Source organism: Parasteatoda tepidariorum, chromosome 3 (assembly GCF_043381705.1).
Source record: "Parasteatoda tepidariorum isolate YZ-2023 chromosome 3, CAS_Ptep_4.0, whole genome shotgun sequence".
Lineage (NCBI taxonomy): Eukaryota > Metazoa > Arthropoda > Arachnida > Araneae > Theridiidae > Parasteatoda > Parasteatoda tepidariorum.
In genome coordinates, this window is record NC_092206.1 from 89,624,510 (window position 1) to 89,637,589 (window position 13,080).

The following is a 13,080-nucleotide window of genomic DNA, read 5'->3' on the forward strand; positions in this document are numbered from 1 at the left end:
AAAGGGGTGAATTTAGTAGAGCTAAGCGACAACGTATAATGAATGATTATACTGTAAGTACAACAGATAGTCAAAAGAATAATTTGGATCTGAAAATTGCAAAATTCTTTTATGCAAATAACATTGCTTTCAATGCTGCCACAACTATTGAATTTAAAGAAATGGTGACAGCAATGAGACCAGGTTACTCTGGCCCTACTCGTACTGATTTAGGAGGAAAACTGTTGGATGAAGTGCATGAGAATATTGAAGATGAAATTAAGAAAGAAATGCAAAGTGTTGCTACTGTTACTTTATTATTAGATGGATGGTCAAATATAAACAGGGATGCAGTACTTGCAACATGTGTCCATACAGGCAATTCTTCATTTCTTTTAAATGCAGTTGATTGTGAAAGTAACAAAAAAACATCAGAATATTGTGCAGAATTAGCAGAAAAAGATATAGAACATTGTGAAAAAAATTTGGATGTAAAGGTTTTTGCAATATGCACAGACAATGAAAATAAGATGGTAAAACTAAGGCAGCTTATAAAAGAGAAACACAAGGGTATTGTTACATATGGGTGCTCTGCACACTATATTAATCTCCTCGCTGATGAGATCACAAACAAGGATGTTATCAAACATGTGGCAGAGGTTCAAAAATTCTTTCGAAATACTCATCAGCCCCATGGTTTGTTAAAAGAGAAGGGTGGTCTAATGCCACAGTTGCCTAATGCTACGCGTTGGAATTCTCAAATTCATTGTATTGATACATATATTAAGAATTACCATAAGTTTGTAGAAATATCTACTGAAGCCGTAGTAGAAATTCCAACAAACATTATACGGATTTTGGACAATGTTGCAATATATAAAGAAGCATTGCACATGCAAAAACAATTATCAGAACTGAGCGAAGTATTAAATCTGATGCAGGCAGAAAAAACCAATATATCTACTGCTGTTGAGCTTTGGCTTGATGTATTTAATAGTGAAAATCTTTGCGCTTATAAAAAACAAATTGATAAAAGGCTGAACCAAGCTCTTCTCCCAATTCATTATTTAGCAAACATTATGGATCCTAAATATGCAGGAAAAAGATTAACCTCTGATATGTTACAGAAAGCTGAGGAGTGGTTAGAAACAGAACACCCAAAATGGTTGATTCCCCTCATGAGCTACAAATTAAAAGACCCGGAAATATTTCCTCCTAGCATGTTTAACGCTGATGTAATAAAAAAATTCAGTGCATCACAGTGGTGGAAATTGGTGGAAATGCGTACTAATGATAGAGATATGACAGATTTTTGCAACTTTATGGTTGCTCTAAGCAATTGTCCAGCTAGCTCTGCATCATTGGAACGAGTATTTTCTACTTGTGGACTGGTTTGGTCAAAATTGAGAAATAGACTGGGTGTACAAAAGGCGTTAAAATTAGTTAAAATACATAGACATTTAAGATTGAAGAATTCTAACACTGATAACCTGATTTATTTATAATGTATTTCCTCTGTCTGTGTTTATTTTGAATTAATAACCTAATGAAAAAACTTTTATTGTAGTATGATTTATACTCAAATTATTCTGTTTTTTATGTGAAACCTATACATTTTTCTTCAATAATTTTTCAAATAAATTTTTTTTCTCCAGATTGTTATTAGTATTTTCACCATAGATTCAGTTTTTTTAGGATAGACTACATATATATTTCAATAGAATATCTTTTTAATATAACAGAGGATAAAAAAAGAAATCAACTTTAGAAAAACCCAGTAAAACCCACTCTGGGGTGGGTTTTTCAGAGTGGGTTTTGCCCAGTAAAACCCTCCCGGGTTTTTCTGGGTAGGTGAGTTTTTTGCAACCCTGAGAGGGAAGGGCCAAAGGCATGAAACCGGTCTCTCCCCAGATGGCGTATTCAAGCGTTGTGATCGCCAATTCACATGGCCTTAAAAGATCGCACAGCTACGTCACGAACCCCGAGGCAAGAAATGGGGTCATTTACAAGATAAGTGTCTGCACGAAGAATTTGACGACGTTTGCAGCAGCAGGGACTGTCAGCACGGCAACCATGTATTTGGCTACCCTTGACGCTGCATCACAGACAAGAGCGCCTCCAATGGTGTGATCAACGGCGAACCTGGACGCAGAAATGGCATGACGTCATCTTTTCAGACGAATCCAGATTCTGTATACAGCATCATGATGACCGCATCCGTGTTTGGCGACACCGTCATACTAGCCCATCGCCTAGAGTAATGGTATGGGGTGCTTTCATTACCGGCACTTGTTCACATTGTCGGGACAACAGCAGCCGTTACAGGGACAATACACGACCGCATGTTGCCCGCACTGCCCTGACCATCCTCGACGCACAACATGTTCGCCTGTTGCCCGCCAGCTCGTTCTCCTGATCTCTATAATCAATTTGAAACGTCTGGTCAATGGTTGCCGAACGACTGGCGCCACTCGTCACTCACTACTGTCGATGAAGTGTGGCATAATGTTGAAGCTGTATGGAATGCTGTACTCGTCCGTATGCTATCCAATCTCGGTTCGACTCGATGCCCAGGAGAATAACTGCTGTTATTGCTGCCAGGGGAGGCTGCTCTGAGTACTGATTCCTCAGGATTTCACAAAGAATGATCGACATTCATTAAGCGCTTTGTTTCGATGAGTGCGGTGTCTCTACGAAGTCATTTAACCGAAGATTGAAGAGTTGTTGGCCGGTTAGAGGGTGATCAAACGCAAGCCGAAGTAGCAGAAGCTATTTGAGTTTCAGGATCTGACACCGTTTTATGGGAGAGTAGAAGATCAGCCATGCAAGAACGCGCAATTCAGATCGTTATTTAACGGCTCGGAGACATCGAAATATAAATGCCATTCTTCTCCATTAACACATTCGTTTGACTACTGGCACCACAGTTACGATATTAACTGTCCGAAACCGCCTTCACTCAGTATGTTCCCGACCCATGTTGTGTGTCACGTTAACAGCGCGCAGGAAGTGGGCTACTGAGCACTTGAAATGGAGGAGAAATGAATTATTCAAATCAAGTTATTCCAATAAAATGATTGAAATGACTATTCGAATCAAGAGAATCAGATCACTGATTCGATTCATGATGCATCGCCAACCGATTAGAGTAATACTTTAGTTCAATTATTTTTTTCTATTATTGTTAATAACAGATAGTTATATAACAGATCTTGCATCTTTACTGCCAATTTTAATACTTTATTTTTAGAGAAATTCGACCTACTCTACTGGTAGGGTGACTAAATTTCTTCAAAATCATAATTCCACTAAAACTTAATATATTCTTGTGTTGCTAGACTAAATTTTTTCTACCAGAATTCGTGTTGCAAGAAAGGGAATATCAATCAGTGAGTTTTAAATATTTACTTGATTTTCCAACAACGGCATTTATCTGCATATCTTTTAAATTGGAAAGTACTCATAACATTTATACTTAAATTTTTGGGTCCCGAGAAGTTAGACCGCTGGTTTCCTTATAGGGTTCCGCGGAACCCCCTGACTCCGTGGCAAAGTGAAAGGGGTTCCGGGAGTTAGTTCTTTTCATAAATAGAACTAACTCATTAATATTATTATTTAGATCCAATCTATAATTCATAATTTATTTAAAATTTTTCCTTTATGAAATCATTTCAAGTAAAATGCCAAAGAAATGAAAATAGTATTTTTTAAAAGAAAATTTAATATTTCTAACAATATACACTCTATAACAAAAAAATCGACGCACCAAGAAGGAGTTGTCCGATTGAAACGAAAATTGGTGGATAGGAAGACAATGTACAGAATAGTAAATGATTAAAATTTCAGAACAATTGAATAATTTATTGCAGAGTTACAGTAACAAGTTCAATAAGGTGTTGACCCGCCTCTAGCCTGGATACAAGCTGCCACACGGCGTGGCATAGACCGATAAAGCTCCCGGATGGTCTCTTGCGGTATTTCCTGCCAAATTCGATCCAATTGTCGAACGAGGTCATCAACATTCCGTGCCAGATGCAATCGCCTTCCCATCATATCCCAGACATGCTCGATGGGAGAGAGATCTGGTGATCTGGCAGGCCAAGGAAGAGTTTGACAAGCTTGCAGACAGTTCATAGCAACACGTGCCGTATGTGGTCTGGCATTGTCCTGCTGAAAAACCAGCCCAGGGCGCTGCAAAAGGAACGGTAGCAAAACAGGTCTTAGGATGTCGTCGACGTACCGCTGTGCAGTAAGTGTACCTCTAATGACGACCAAAGGGGTCCGGCTGTCAAAGGAAATGGCACCCCAGACCATAATGCCTTGTTGAGGGCCGGTGTGGCGTGCAATAGTGAAGGCAGGATCCCCCCTCTGCCCTGTGCGTATCCAAACATGTCTTCAAGATCGTCAGGACACAATTGAAAGCGGGATTCGTCGCTAAAGGCTATACGTCCCCAGTCGGCATCATTCCAGCCATATCTGTTCAAAACATTCATGCATGCGAAATTTCAAAGCAATCGAATGATTGCTTCTTGGTGCGTCGATTTTTGTGTTATAGAGTGTATTAAACAAATTATGATAAGCATTTATAAAGTATGGCATTTTCAGAGTATGCCTTTCAAAACAAAATAACTATTATCTTAAATAAAAAAAATACGTTTCCCTTATAACCATTTTCAACTTTTAAGTTTTCATTTCGAAATAAACTATAATTTTTCTTATTTTATTTATTTTCAGTATATGTTTATACATTACCGTGAATGTCAACAGTCACGTAGTCGATTTGGTGAATGTCCGAAATATTTTTTATATCTGATTTATATTAATTTATTCGTTGATATTATATTTATTCGATATCTTAATATTTTCTGAGAATAGATTGGGGGAAACATCAGTGTTCGGAGTACCGGTAAAATGCATGCCGGGCAAAGGCACTTAACTAGAAGTAGTATATATTTTGGACATTTACCGACGCGGTTATGTGATTGTCAACATTTACTAGCGGACGTCAACAATCACCAATTTCGGTCATTCACAATAACATATAGTGCGGTTTTCAGAAGAACTCCTCCAGACAGCCGTCTCTCGTCCTGGCGGGTACTATGGTTACGAGGAAAAGACACTTCGATTAGGGATGTGGGGTGAATAGTTTTGTCTTAATCTTGGCATAGATCTCCGTGAGTAAACCAGTCGACACCTTCTCTCCTCCATTTCACCCCCATAAGAAATGTGCTCGTACTTGTTACTATAGTAACAGACAGTCCCAAACTTTTAGTCTGGATGAGTTCTCCTCAAAGCCGCACTATATATACACCCATAATAAATTCATACCTAGACTAGATATCGCACAAGGACTACGAATTCAACTGTCGGACATAAAACAAAATTTTAAATTATTATTAACAAAACAGTTAAAAATCTTCAAACCTGTAATTAAATATTTAAAAATAGTTTTTTACTGGTTATAACGTACACAATTAATTTAATTAATACATTTCATTTATAAAATCGGAGTTCCGTTAAAGATTGATTATTTAGGGTTCTGTAAAAAAAATGGGAACAGCTGTGTTAAACTAATAAAAGGATATTTTTATCAATGGAATAATTTTAAAAAAAATATTGATTCTATACCCCCAGTTTGTTAGAAAGCTGGATAAAATTTAGTGCTTGCATATCGTTAGAAGAACAATCTCTTATAACGTATATAGAGAGAGAGATTAACATGTCATTCCATGTAATTAAACATGTCATGTAATTAAACATGTCAGTGTTCTTGATTATTCCATAAAAACAACAGACGCAATGATTTAATTTACAGTTCTATATTTACAATAATATAAAATACAAAATGGCGTAGAAAAAATACAAAATGGCGTAAATATAAATATAATTAATGTTAAAAAATAAATAAATATTAACTCAAAGCCTTTTTGTTTCTTCTCCACAAAAAAAGAACAAACAATCTCAAAAAAGCAAAACAAAACCTTCACTTTTGAAACTTAATTTTATGAACTAGATCATAGTTAAAAATTAAGCAGACGATAATTCTCAACACAATCACACTTTTTATTTGTTCCTCAATTTCACTATTATTTGTAGAACATGATAATAGTTACGTAACCTGGTCCCGAGAAGTTAGACCNGTAGAACATGATAATAGTTACGTAACCTCAGACTATAAGTTACTGTTCCTTTAATGATTTCTTACAATTAAAAACACCAGCTTCCATTGGAGGTTAATTCTCTTTCCTCGGAGGCAATGTTTTCTTGCACTGTTTCTTGAATTTCTGACTCTTCCTCAAAAATGGAAGGATCGCAGACATTCTCATCAGTTGAATTTTTCTTCAAATAGGAACAACAATCTCTCTTCAACTGTGTTATCTGATACTTAGCAGCTGCATAATAGAGCTTCAGTACTACGTCCCATTCTAGATCATTGATTTGTATCGATTCCTGGTACAAATACTGCAATAGTACAGACAAAGTGTCACTGTGTACGTCGTCAATATCAACTACGGCATTTTTTTCTAACATGGCGTTGAAAACTGTAGATCTCGCGCAAAGAATGGTTTTGTGAACAGCGAAATCCTTAGATGGTGTGCGCAGTGTCACATATTGAAATCTTTTGTCCTTGAATAGTTTTAGCAAATCATCTGAATCTCTCAAAACATGACCATCTTCCATGCTTTCAGTCTGAGTACTTTTAGTTTCCACTTCTTTCACTGAATACCCGCTACTTCGATCATTGTGTTGCTTTTTTCTTCCTTGAGGCAAGTTCTGTACTACAGCTTCAGCCAAACTCGTATAAAACGCTTCCGTCAATGTAACTGTAGGTGTAGGAAAGTTTACAAGATGTTTTGGTTCTAGGTCATTGAATTCAAGTATTGCCGGCAAATGAAATAATGTATCGTCAGTTACATTTGATACTAAAAAGCATTGCTCATATTTATCCCATGTAGCCCCATTTGATATATGGCAGCTAACGGTCAAACAGCCATCCAGCACATGATTATTTCTACTAAACGCTTTCTTCCAATCTACTAATACTGAAGTACCATGACCTGTACCACCTGGTTTGAACTTGAAGAAATGACTAAATCTGGTTCGCCATCCCGATGACATCAACACTGACATTTGTATATCTATATTACTATTTCCATTATTCTCATCCTCCTTATAAAGGTACAAACCTAAGGATGCACGCCATGTATGTTCCAATTCTAAATGCCAGCTCGAGGAACTTAGCATTGGAATTCGGAATTTTTCACTCTTATACAAACAATCTGAGCTTGTACTGGTTATGTCAAAATCTGTTATTCTCCAAAAACAAGTAAAACCATGATCGGGCCTAGCTGATCGAGCCATAATAACTCTTCAGAATTGTTTTACTCTGAAAAGAACGAAACATTAATTTTGTTTTGTATAACATCAAGGCTTTTTGAAAGCCAGAAAAAAAAATTGGTGATAAAATCATTTCATATCCAACTTATTTTGGAAAGATGAAACGAACTATGGCTACCAAGACTTATTAATAGTTACAACGCTTATTCAAGACTTTCTTAAATTGGAAAATAGCTGTCAATAAGTCTTGTTAGTTACGGACGTTTGTTTCTTGCGAAAAACAAGGTAGAAAGAAAATGATTTTTACTACCACAAGCAACCCTGATTTTATACATGAGGTTAATATTTTCTTAAAGTAATAAGTGGAAATACAAATACTGAAATAAAAATGGTAATTTTTTTTTTACATAAAAGAAGCTAGAAATTTGAATAAAAAGTACAATCGGTTAACAATAAAAAGTTCCATTAAATAAACTTAATTAACTTTTTTGAGTTATATATAATTTAATTATTACTTAAAAAATAATAACTGCTTCCATCTTCTCTGATTGTATTTTAAGTAGGGGATCTAGTCCAAATTTTTATAATAAATGTAAAAGTATAATTTTGAAAACTTTTTTTCATAATTATAGAAATAAAATTTTTTAAACTAATTTTTTCTGCTGTTCACCACCACTGCATGTGAAAAATTTGTGCATATTTATAAAAGGCCAGCTTGATAAATTGACCAATTATCGAGCTGGCTTATTTTTGATTCAAATATTTATTAATTCAATTTCCTTTTTAAAAACGTATCTGAGTTAGTTCACAGCCACTGAAAAAAAAATCTTTTTTGTTGGATGAAGCTTTTAAAACTTGTCACTATAAAATTAAAATGAACAGTAATTGAAATTTAAAAAAAACCCGGTTTTGTACTGAAAGTTCGTTGAGGATAAACGCATATTGACTCTATTAATGACCTTAGAAATATTCGCCATAGGCACGCCTATGGTAATTTATGGCAACCATAGCAACTGAAAGCCTATGTTTGTCATAGATGCCATTCGTATGGCACGACACCATACGCCTATAGTTACCATAGAAATTTGTATGGTATTCCTACGGCAAGACACCGTAAGCTTATGGTAACCATAGAATTTGTATGGCTTGGCACCATAGCCTTATGGTACGATTAAAGTGAAGTACCATAGGATATGACAAACTAATAGAACCATACGCATTCGTATGGGAGAGTGGACATGGAAGAAAGCTGGCTTGTTTTACTGAAACTCAAACTAATTAATCGAAACCAATGGTACCTTTTCATAAAGTTTGGCCACCTTATAAGAATGTATAGCTATTTAAAATTATTTTCGATTATGTTAATGAAAAAATAGCATTCCAATTTCATAAATTTCCACTGCTGACAGGTAGACGGTGAGGCATGCACGTAACGCAGACGGAGCATTATTTCTCCAAAAGGCTTTTATTTTATATTCTTGAATTTTTGAACTCAGTCATTACTTTTATTTTTTTCGAATATCTGACTAAATAATTTTTACAATTCTTGAAATTAATCGATATCCTACTAGTTTCAAGAACATTTTTCTAGATTTTTGAACTTTGTCTACTATTTCATAAACAACTTGAGAACGAAATTAGCTCTTGCGGCTACAATAATGTTGAGTGAATTTCGCTAACATCAATTGTTAGATTTTGTGCCTTTCTACAATATGTATTCAATCTTTGATGTTATTTGATTTTGGATTAATGAACAGAAGAGAACCAACAAAATTAGTACTAAGTACATTCCATTTTTTTTCCTCGTTACTTTTATTGCCTATATTGTTTTCTAATTAATTTTTGTCGTAAATAAGATTTAAATTATCCGGGTTTTGTCCGGTAAGAGTTCTTATATAATTGTTGTCTTTTCTCATATATTTAATAGCATAATCTATTACCTTAATTTATCTTATTGCAATTATTCTTGTAGCATAAGCATTGTGAAAAGTACTCCCAGTAATTCAACGACTCTTGTTTATTGTTGTCTACGTATAAATTAATAAACAGTAATTAATAAACAATAATTAAAAAAAACATACTTTTATGGCGAAAATTTGGTATATATAAAAATTACCATAGGATAATCCTATGGGGTTTTGCCTATGATAAAATTTTACCATATACGTATGGCAATTATTATTTCCCATATACGCTTATGGCAAACATTTCCCATATGCATATGGCAAAATTTTGTCATAGGCAAAATTTGTCATAGGCAAAAGTTTACCGTAGGCTAAACCCCACAGGAATATCTTTTGGTAATTTTTTATGACAAACCTATGGAAAAATTTCCTAAGGGAATAATTAATTTTAGTTACTAATTGGGGAAATTTCCGTATCGTGATTTGTGGCAGAATAGTACCTGAGTGTTAACAACTTCCGGGCAGCAGCCCGGGAGAAATTAGAAAGAAAGAAAGAAAAACATCACAGAAAGATACTGACTCGAAAGGCATAACTCGTAGCCCCCTCCGGGCAAACATCTACATATTTTTTTATTGCAAATTTAAAATCTATTTGGCACCTTGGCGACTGTAGCTGGCGTGACAGATCACGATACGGAAATATTCCCAACTAATTGAAGTAAAATAATAAATTGTGCACTAAAAGACGATTAGAGGTAGTTACAATTGATAAACAGAATGACGTGAACCGGGTTCGAATCCCAGCGATGGATGGTCGATACGAATTCCGCATCCGGCTTGCATCGATCACAGTGCCTACGTGAAATATCCTCAGTGGTAGACTGATCATGGGTTAGAGTCTCCTAGCCGTCAAGCTAACCGTGGAAAATTCTCGTGATCTTCCTCTCCATGCAAGGCAAATGCGGGTTAGTTTCATCTAAAAGTACTCCACGAAGACAAATTTCTCCCAATACATGATCTAAGAGTTGCCTTGTCTTCTGGATTGGGTTTAAAATTACAATGCTACAGAGTTCAACATTAGTAGTCGTAAACCCGGAAATTGGGTCGGCTGTTCAACAACGTTTATGAAATAAAATATAAAAAAAATTGATAAATGGATGAAATAAATAAAATGGAACTGAGTTTCTACCACTTACAATTATAGTCACCTGTTGCATCCATGCCTATTGAGATCTGATTTGTTTAAATGCCAGACAATGAAGAAGCAACCAAAACTGATCGTATTTTTTTTTATTTGGTCGATTAGTTGTTAAATTAACATTACCTAGGTCTACCAACTTTCTGCTTTTTTGGGTAAAATTCTTCTAGTGGTTAAGTTTGTTTAAATACATGATTCATTATTTTGTATGTGTGATTTTCACATGTAAATGATTCAAAAGTTCTTATGAAACGCCATTGCGATCCAGTTTTCTTGTGAATCTTTTGAAATGTTGGCAAAATTACACCAAAAATTCCGTTAACTGCCTAACACTGTATAAAATATTTTGCAAAAAGCATAGTAGTTGGCTACATGTGGTGATTATTAATGCATTATCTCTTTCTGAAAAAGACTGATAGCAACATACTTTTGCACAACTTTTTAATTATTCGAAATAAATGCACAACTAGTCCCACTCGCCATTTTTTTTAAACAAAAATATTTTAAAAGTCTCACCACTAGAGTTCTGAATTTAATTATTGTTACACATACTTGTGTGCACATTACAAAGACGGCTTACGAGCCCTCGTCAAGTTGAAGGAGAACAACAACAGCATAAATTAAAGAGGGATATTGCAAAGATACAGCCTGGGTTGCAACGGGATTCGAATCAGCAACCTCCATCTTGCACATTGTTTGGTAGATCAGTGAGACTCGGCTAGGGAGGTCCCCAAGAGGTCAGAAAAAAAGTAGCGCTTTATATGATTTTTGAATTATTACACGCAGTGATGGGAAAAATAACTTTAAATCAGATTTCCTAAATTATAAATCATCCGTCGCAAGCGTTCGATATGATTTTTGAATTATTTACATGCAATGGTGGGAAAAAGTCACTTTAAATCAGGTTTACTAAACTGTAAATCATGCAATATAACATTAACTTCGGTATGACTAAAAAATTTTTTTCACGAAGCGGAGCAAGCTGGTTTCTCTGAATTGATCTGTTTCAAAAAATATTATTGCCAAAATAATTCTATTGATGTGATTGTTGTGGCGCAAAAATTATATTTGATATGAAATGATAAGATTAAAACTATGAAACATAATTTGACATAAGCTAAAACAAAATCTATAACTTACAAATAGATCCAAAAAGCTGAAGTTAAACAGATATTTTATTAATGTCCTCGCAAGTTTTTTTTGCCAAGTAACTAATTTAGTAATCTCGTTTCAGCATTTATTATCTTAGAAACGTCTTTATCTTTCAAAATAAAGCTACACCGACATAAAATTATCAGATTGTTGTTTTTTTTTGTTCGTTGAGGATAAACGCATATTGACTCTATTAATGACCTTAGNTTTTTTTTTTTTTTTCAGTGATAAAAATTCCGAAGGTTGATGTGAGACATTGCCGATACGTTTATCGTGGTTTCGTTTTACATTTCACCAAGCGTTTCATTTCATTTAATCCTTTAAAAAGGCCACGGAAAAGGGTACTTCTCGAGTTCTAACCGATTTCTTCAATTTTTAAAGTTGTTAAATGTAGCTGGATTGTAAATTAGCCACCGTGAGCTGTAGAAATGTAATTTTCAATACAAGTATTTTGGCAGACAGCCAGGGGAATATATAGGAAATTTATTACAAATATTATTCGATTTTAATGTTTAAAGATTAAAATTTTTCCGTTCCATAAACTATAAGTTTTTAAACTTAAAGATTTTCTGCAAGTTTGTACGAAATATTAGAGGCTAAATCAGCTCTATTGTATAACACATCTGTCCATTCAGTTGAGCGTAAAATAGTTCTGGAATTTTTGCAGAAATATCCCTGGGCACTTTTCTGAAGCTTTTTATCTTGGTGGGCATCACAGATGTTTTTGTCTGATAAATCTCTTTTAAAAAAAGATAGGCATTCCTTCTTTAACGGTTCAATCTGGTATTTATCTGCTGCATAGTAAAGTTCCATAGCGGCATCCCACACAAGATCGCCAATCGGTTGTAAGTGCAAACACTGCACCAGTAAGCTGGCCTTGGAAGTGATAATTCTTCCAGTTCAATTGCTGCTGAACATTCTTCAAAAACTTTTGAAAAGTTCGCAGATATGACAATCGTAATTTCAATAGATTTACATAAACCTGACAATGTGTTAACCAAGATATGATTTGTTGATGGTCTCTAGCATTTCGATTATTTCTTTTCCCGTGATCAGTCCTAAAGTTCCATTTTGGAAAGTGCTCAGTAAGCCACTTGCCCCATCGTAAATTTTTCGATGTTAGCTCTTCTAAAGGTCTGGTTTCTTAGGACAAGCGCCTTATCTGGGCGTCGGCATGACGTCAACGTCCCGCTGACGCCAACAAAATACTGGTTTGTTAGCTCAAGGCCTGGTTTCTTAGAANGAAAAAAATGTCACCGCCAGTCTAGTACCACAGACGCCATTTTCGATTCGTATTTCGCCGAATTTATGTGGTGATGGAGTTTGATAAATTTTATTCGTGATAAATTTAGACAGTACCTAACTGCTATTAGAGAATTATGTGCCTGAGGATATTCAAGCTTAATGAAGAAGTGAGTTTTTTCTTTTCTTCCTTTTCTTTCTTTCATTAATTTTGCTTATATTGGGTTCATTGCAATTTTATAAAGTTTTGGCCGATGTTTTGCTGAA

General features: G+C 35.0%; 2 protein-coding genes across 2 annotated transcripts; one reads left to right on the forward strand and one right to left on the reverse strand.

Moving 5' to 3' along the window:
• Window positions 1–38: 38 nt before the first annotated feature.
• LOC139425297 (uncharacterized) lies at window positions 39–1,484 on the forward strand. The gene has a single exon (XM_071179271.1). The coding sequence runs from the start codon at window positions 39–41 to the stop codon at window positions 1,482–1,484; it is 1,446 nt and encodes a 481-aa protein (XP_071035372.1).
• A 4,537-nt stretch (window positions 1,485–6,021) lies between these two features.
• On the reverse strand, window positions 6,022–11,698 carry LOC107450757 (uncharacterized). The gene is made up of 3 exons (XM_043050070.2): window positions 11,560–11,698; window positions 6,146–7,366; window positions 6,022–6,097 (listed from the first exon to the last, which is right to left on the reverse strand). The coding sequence occupies exon 2, from the start codon at window positions 7,339–7,341 to the stop codon at window positions 6,187–6,189; it is 1,155 nt and encodes a 384-aa protein (XP_042906004.1). The 5' UTR covers window positions 7,342–7,366; window positions 11,560–11,698; the 3' UTR covers window positions 6,022–6,097; window positions 6,146–6,186.
• Window positions 11,699–13,080: the final 1,382 nt, after the last annotated feature.

Excerpts from the sequence above, each read along its gene's own strand:
- LOC107450757 (XM_043050070.2), bottom strand. The coding sequence starts at position 7,341 with ATGGCTCGATCAGCTAGGCCCGATCATGGTTTTACTTGTTTTTGGAGA.
- LOC139425297 (XM_071179271.1), top strand. The coding sequence starts at position 39 with ATGAATGATTATACTGTAAGTACAACAGATAGTCAAAAGAATAATTTG.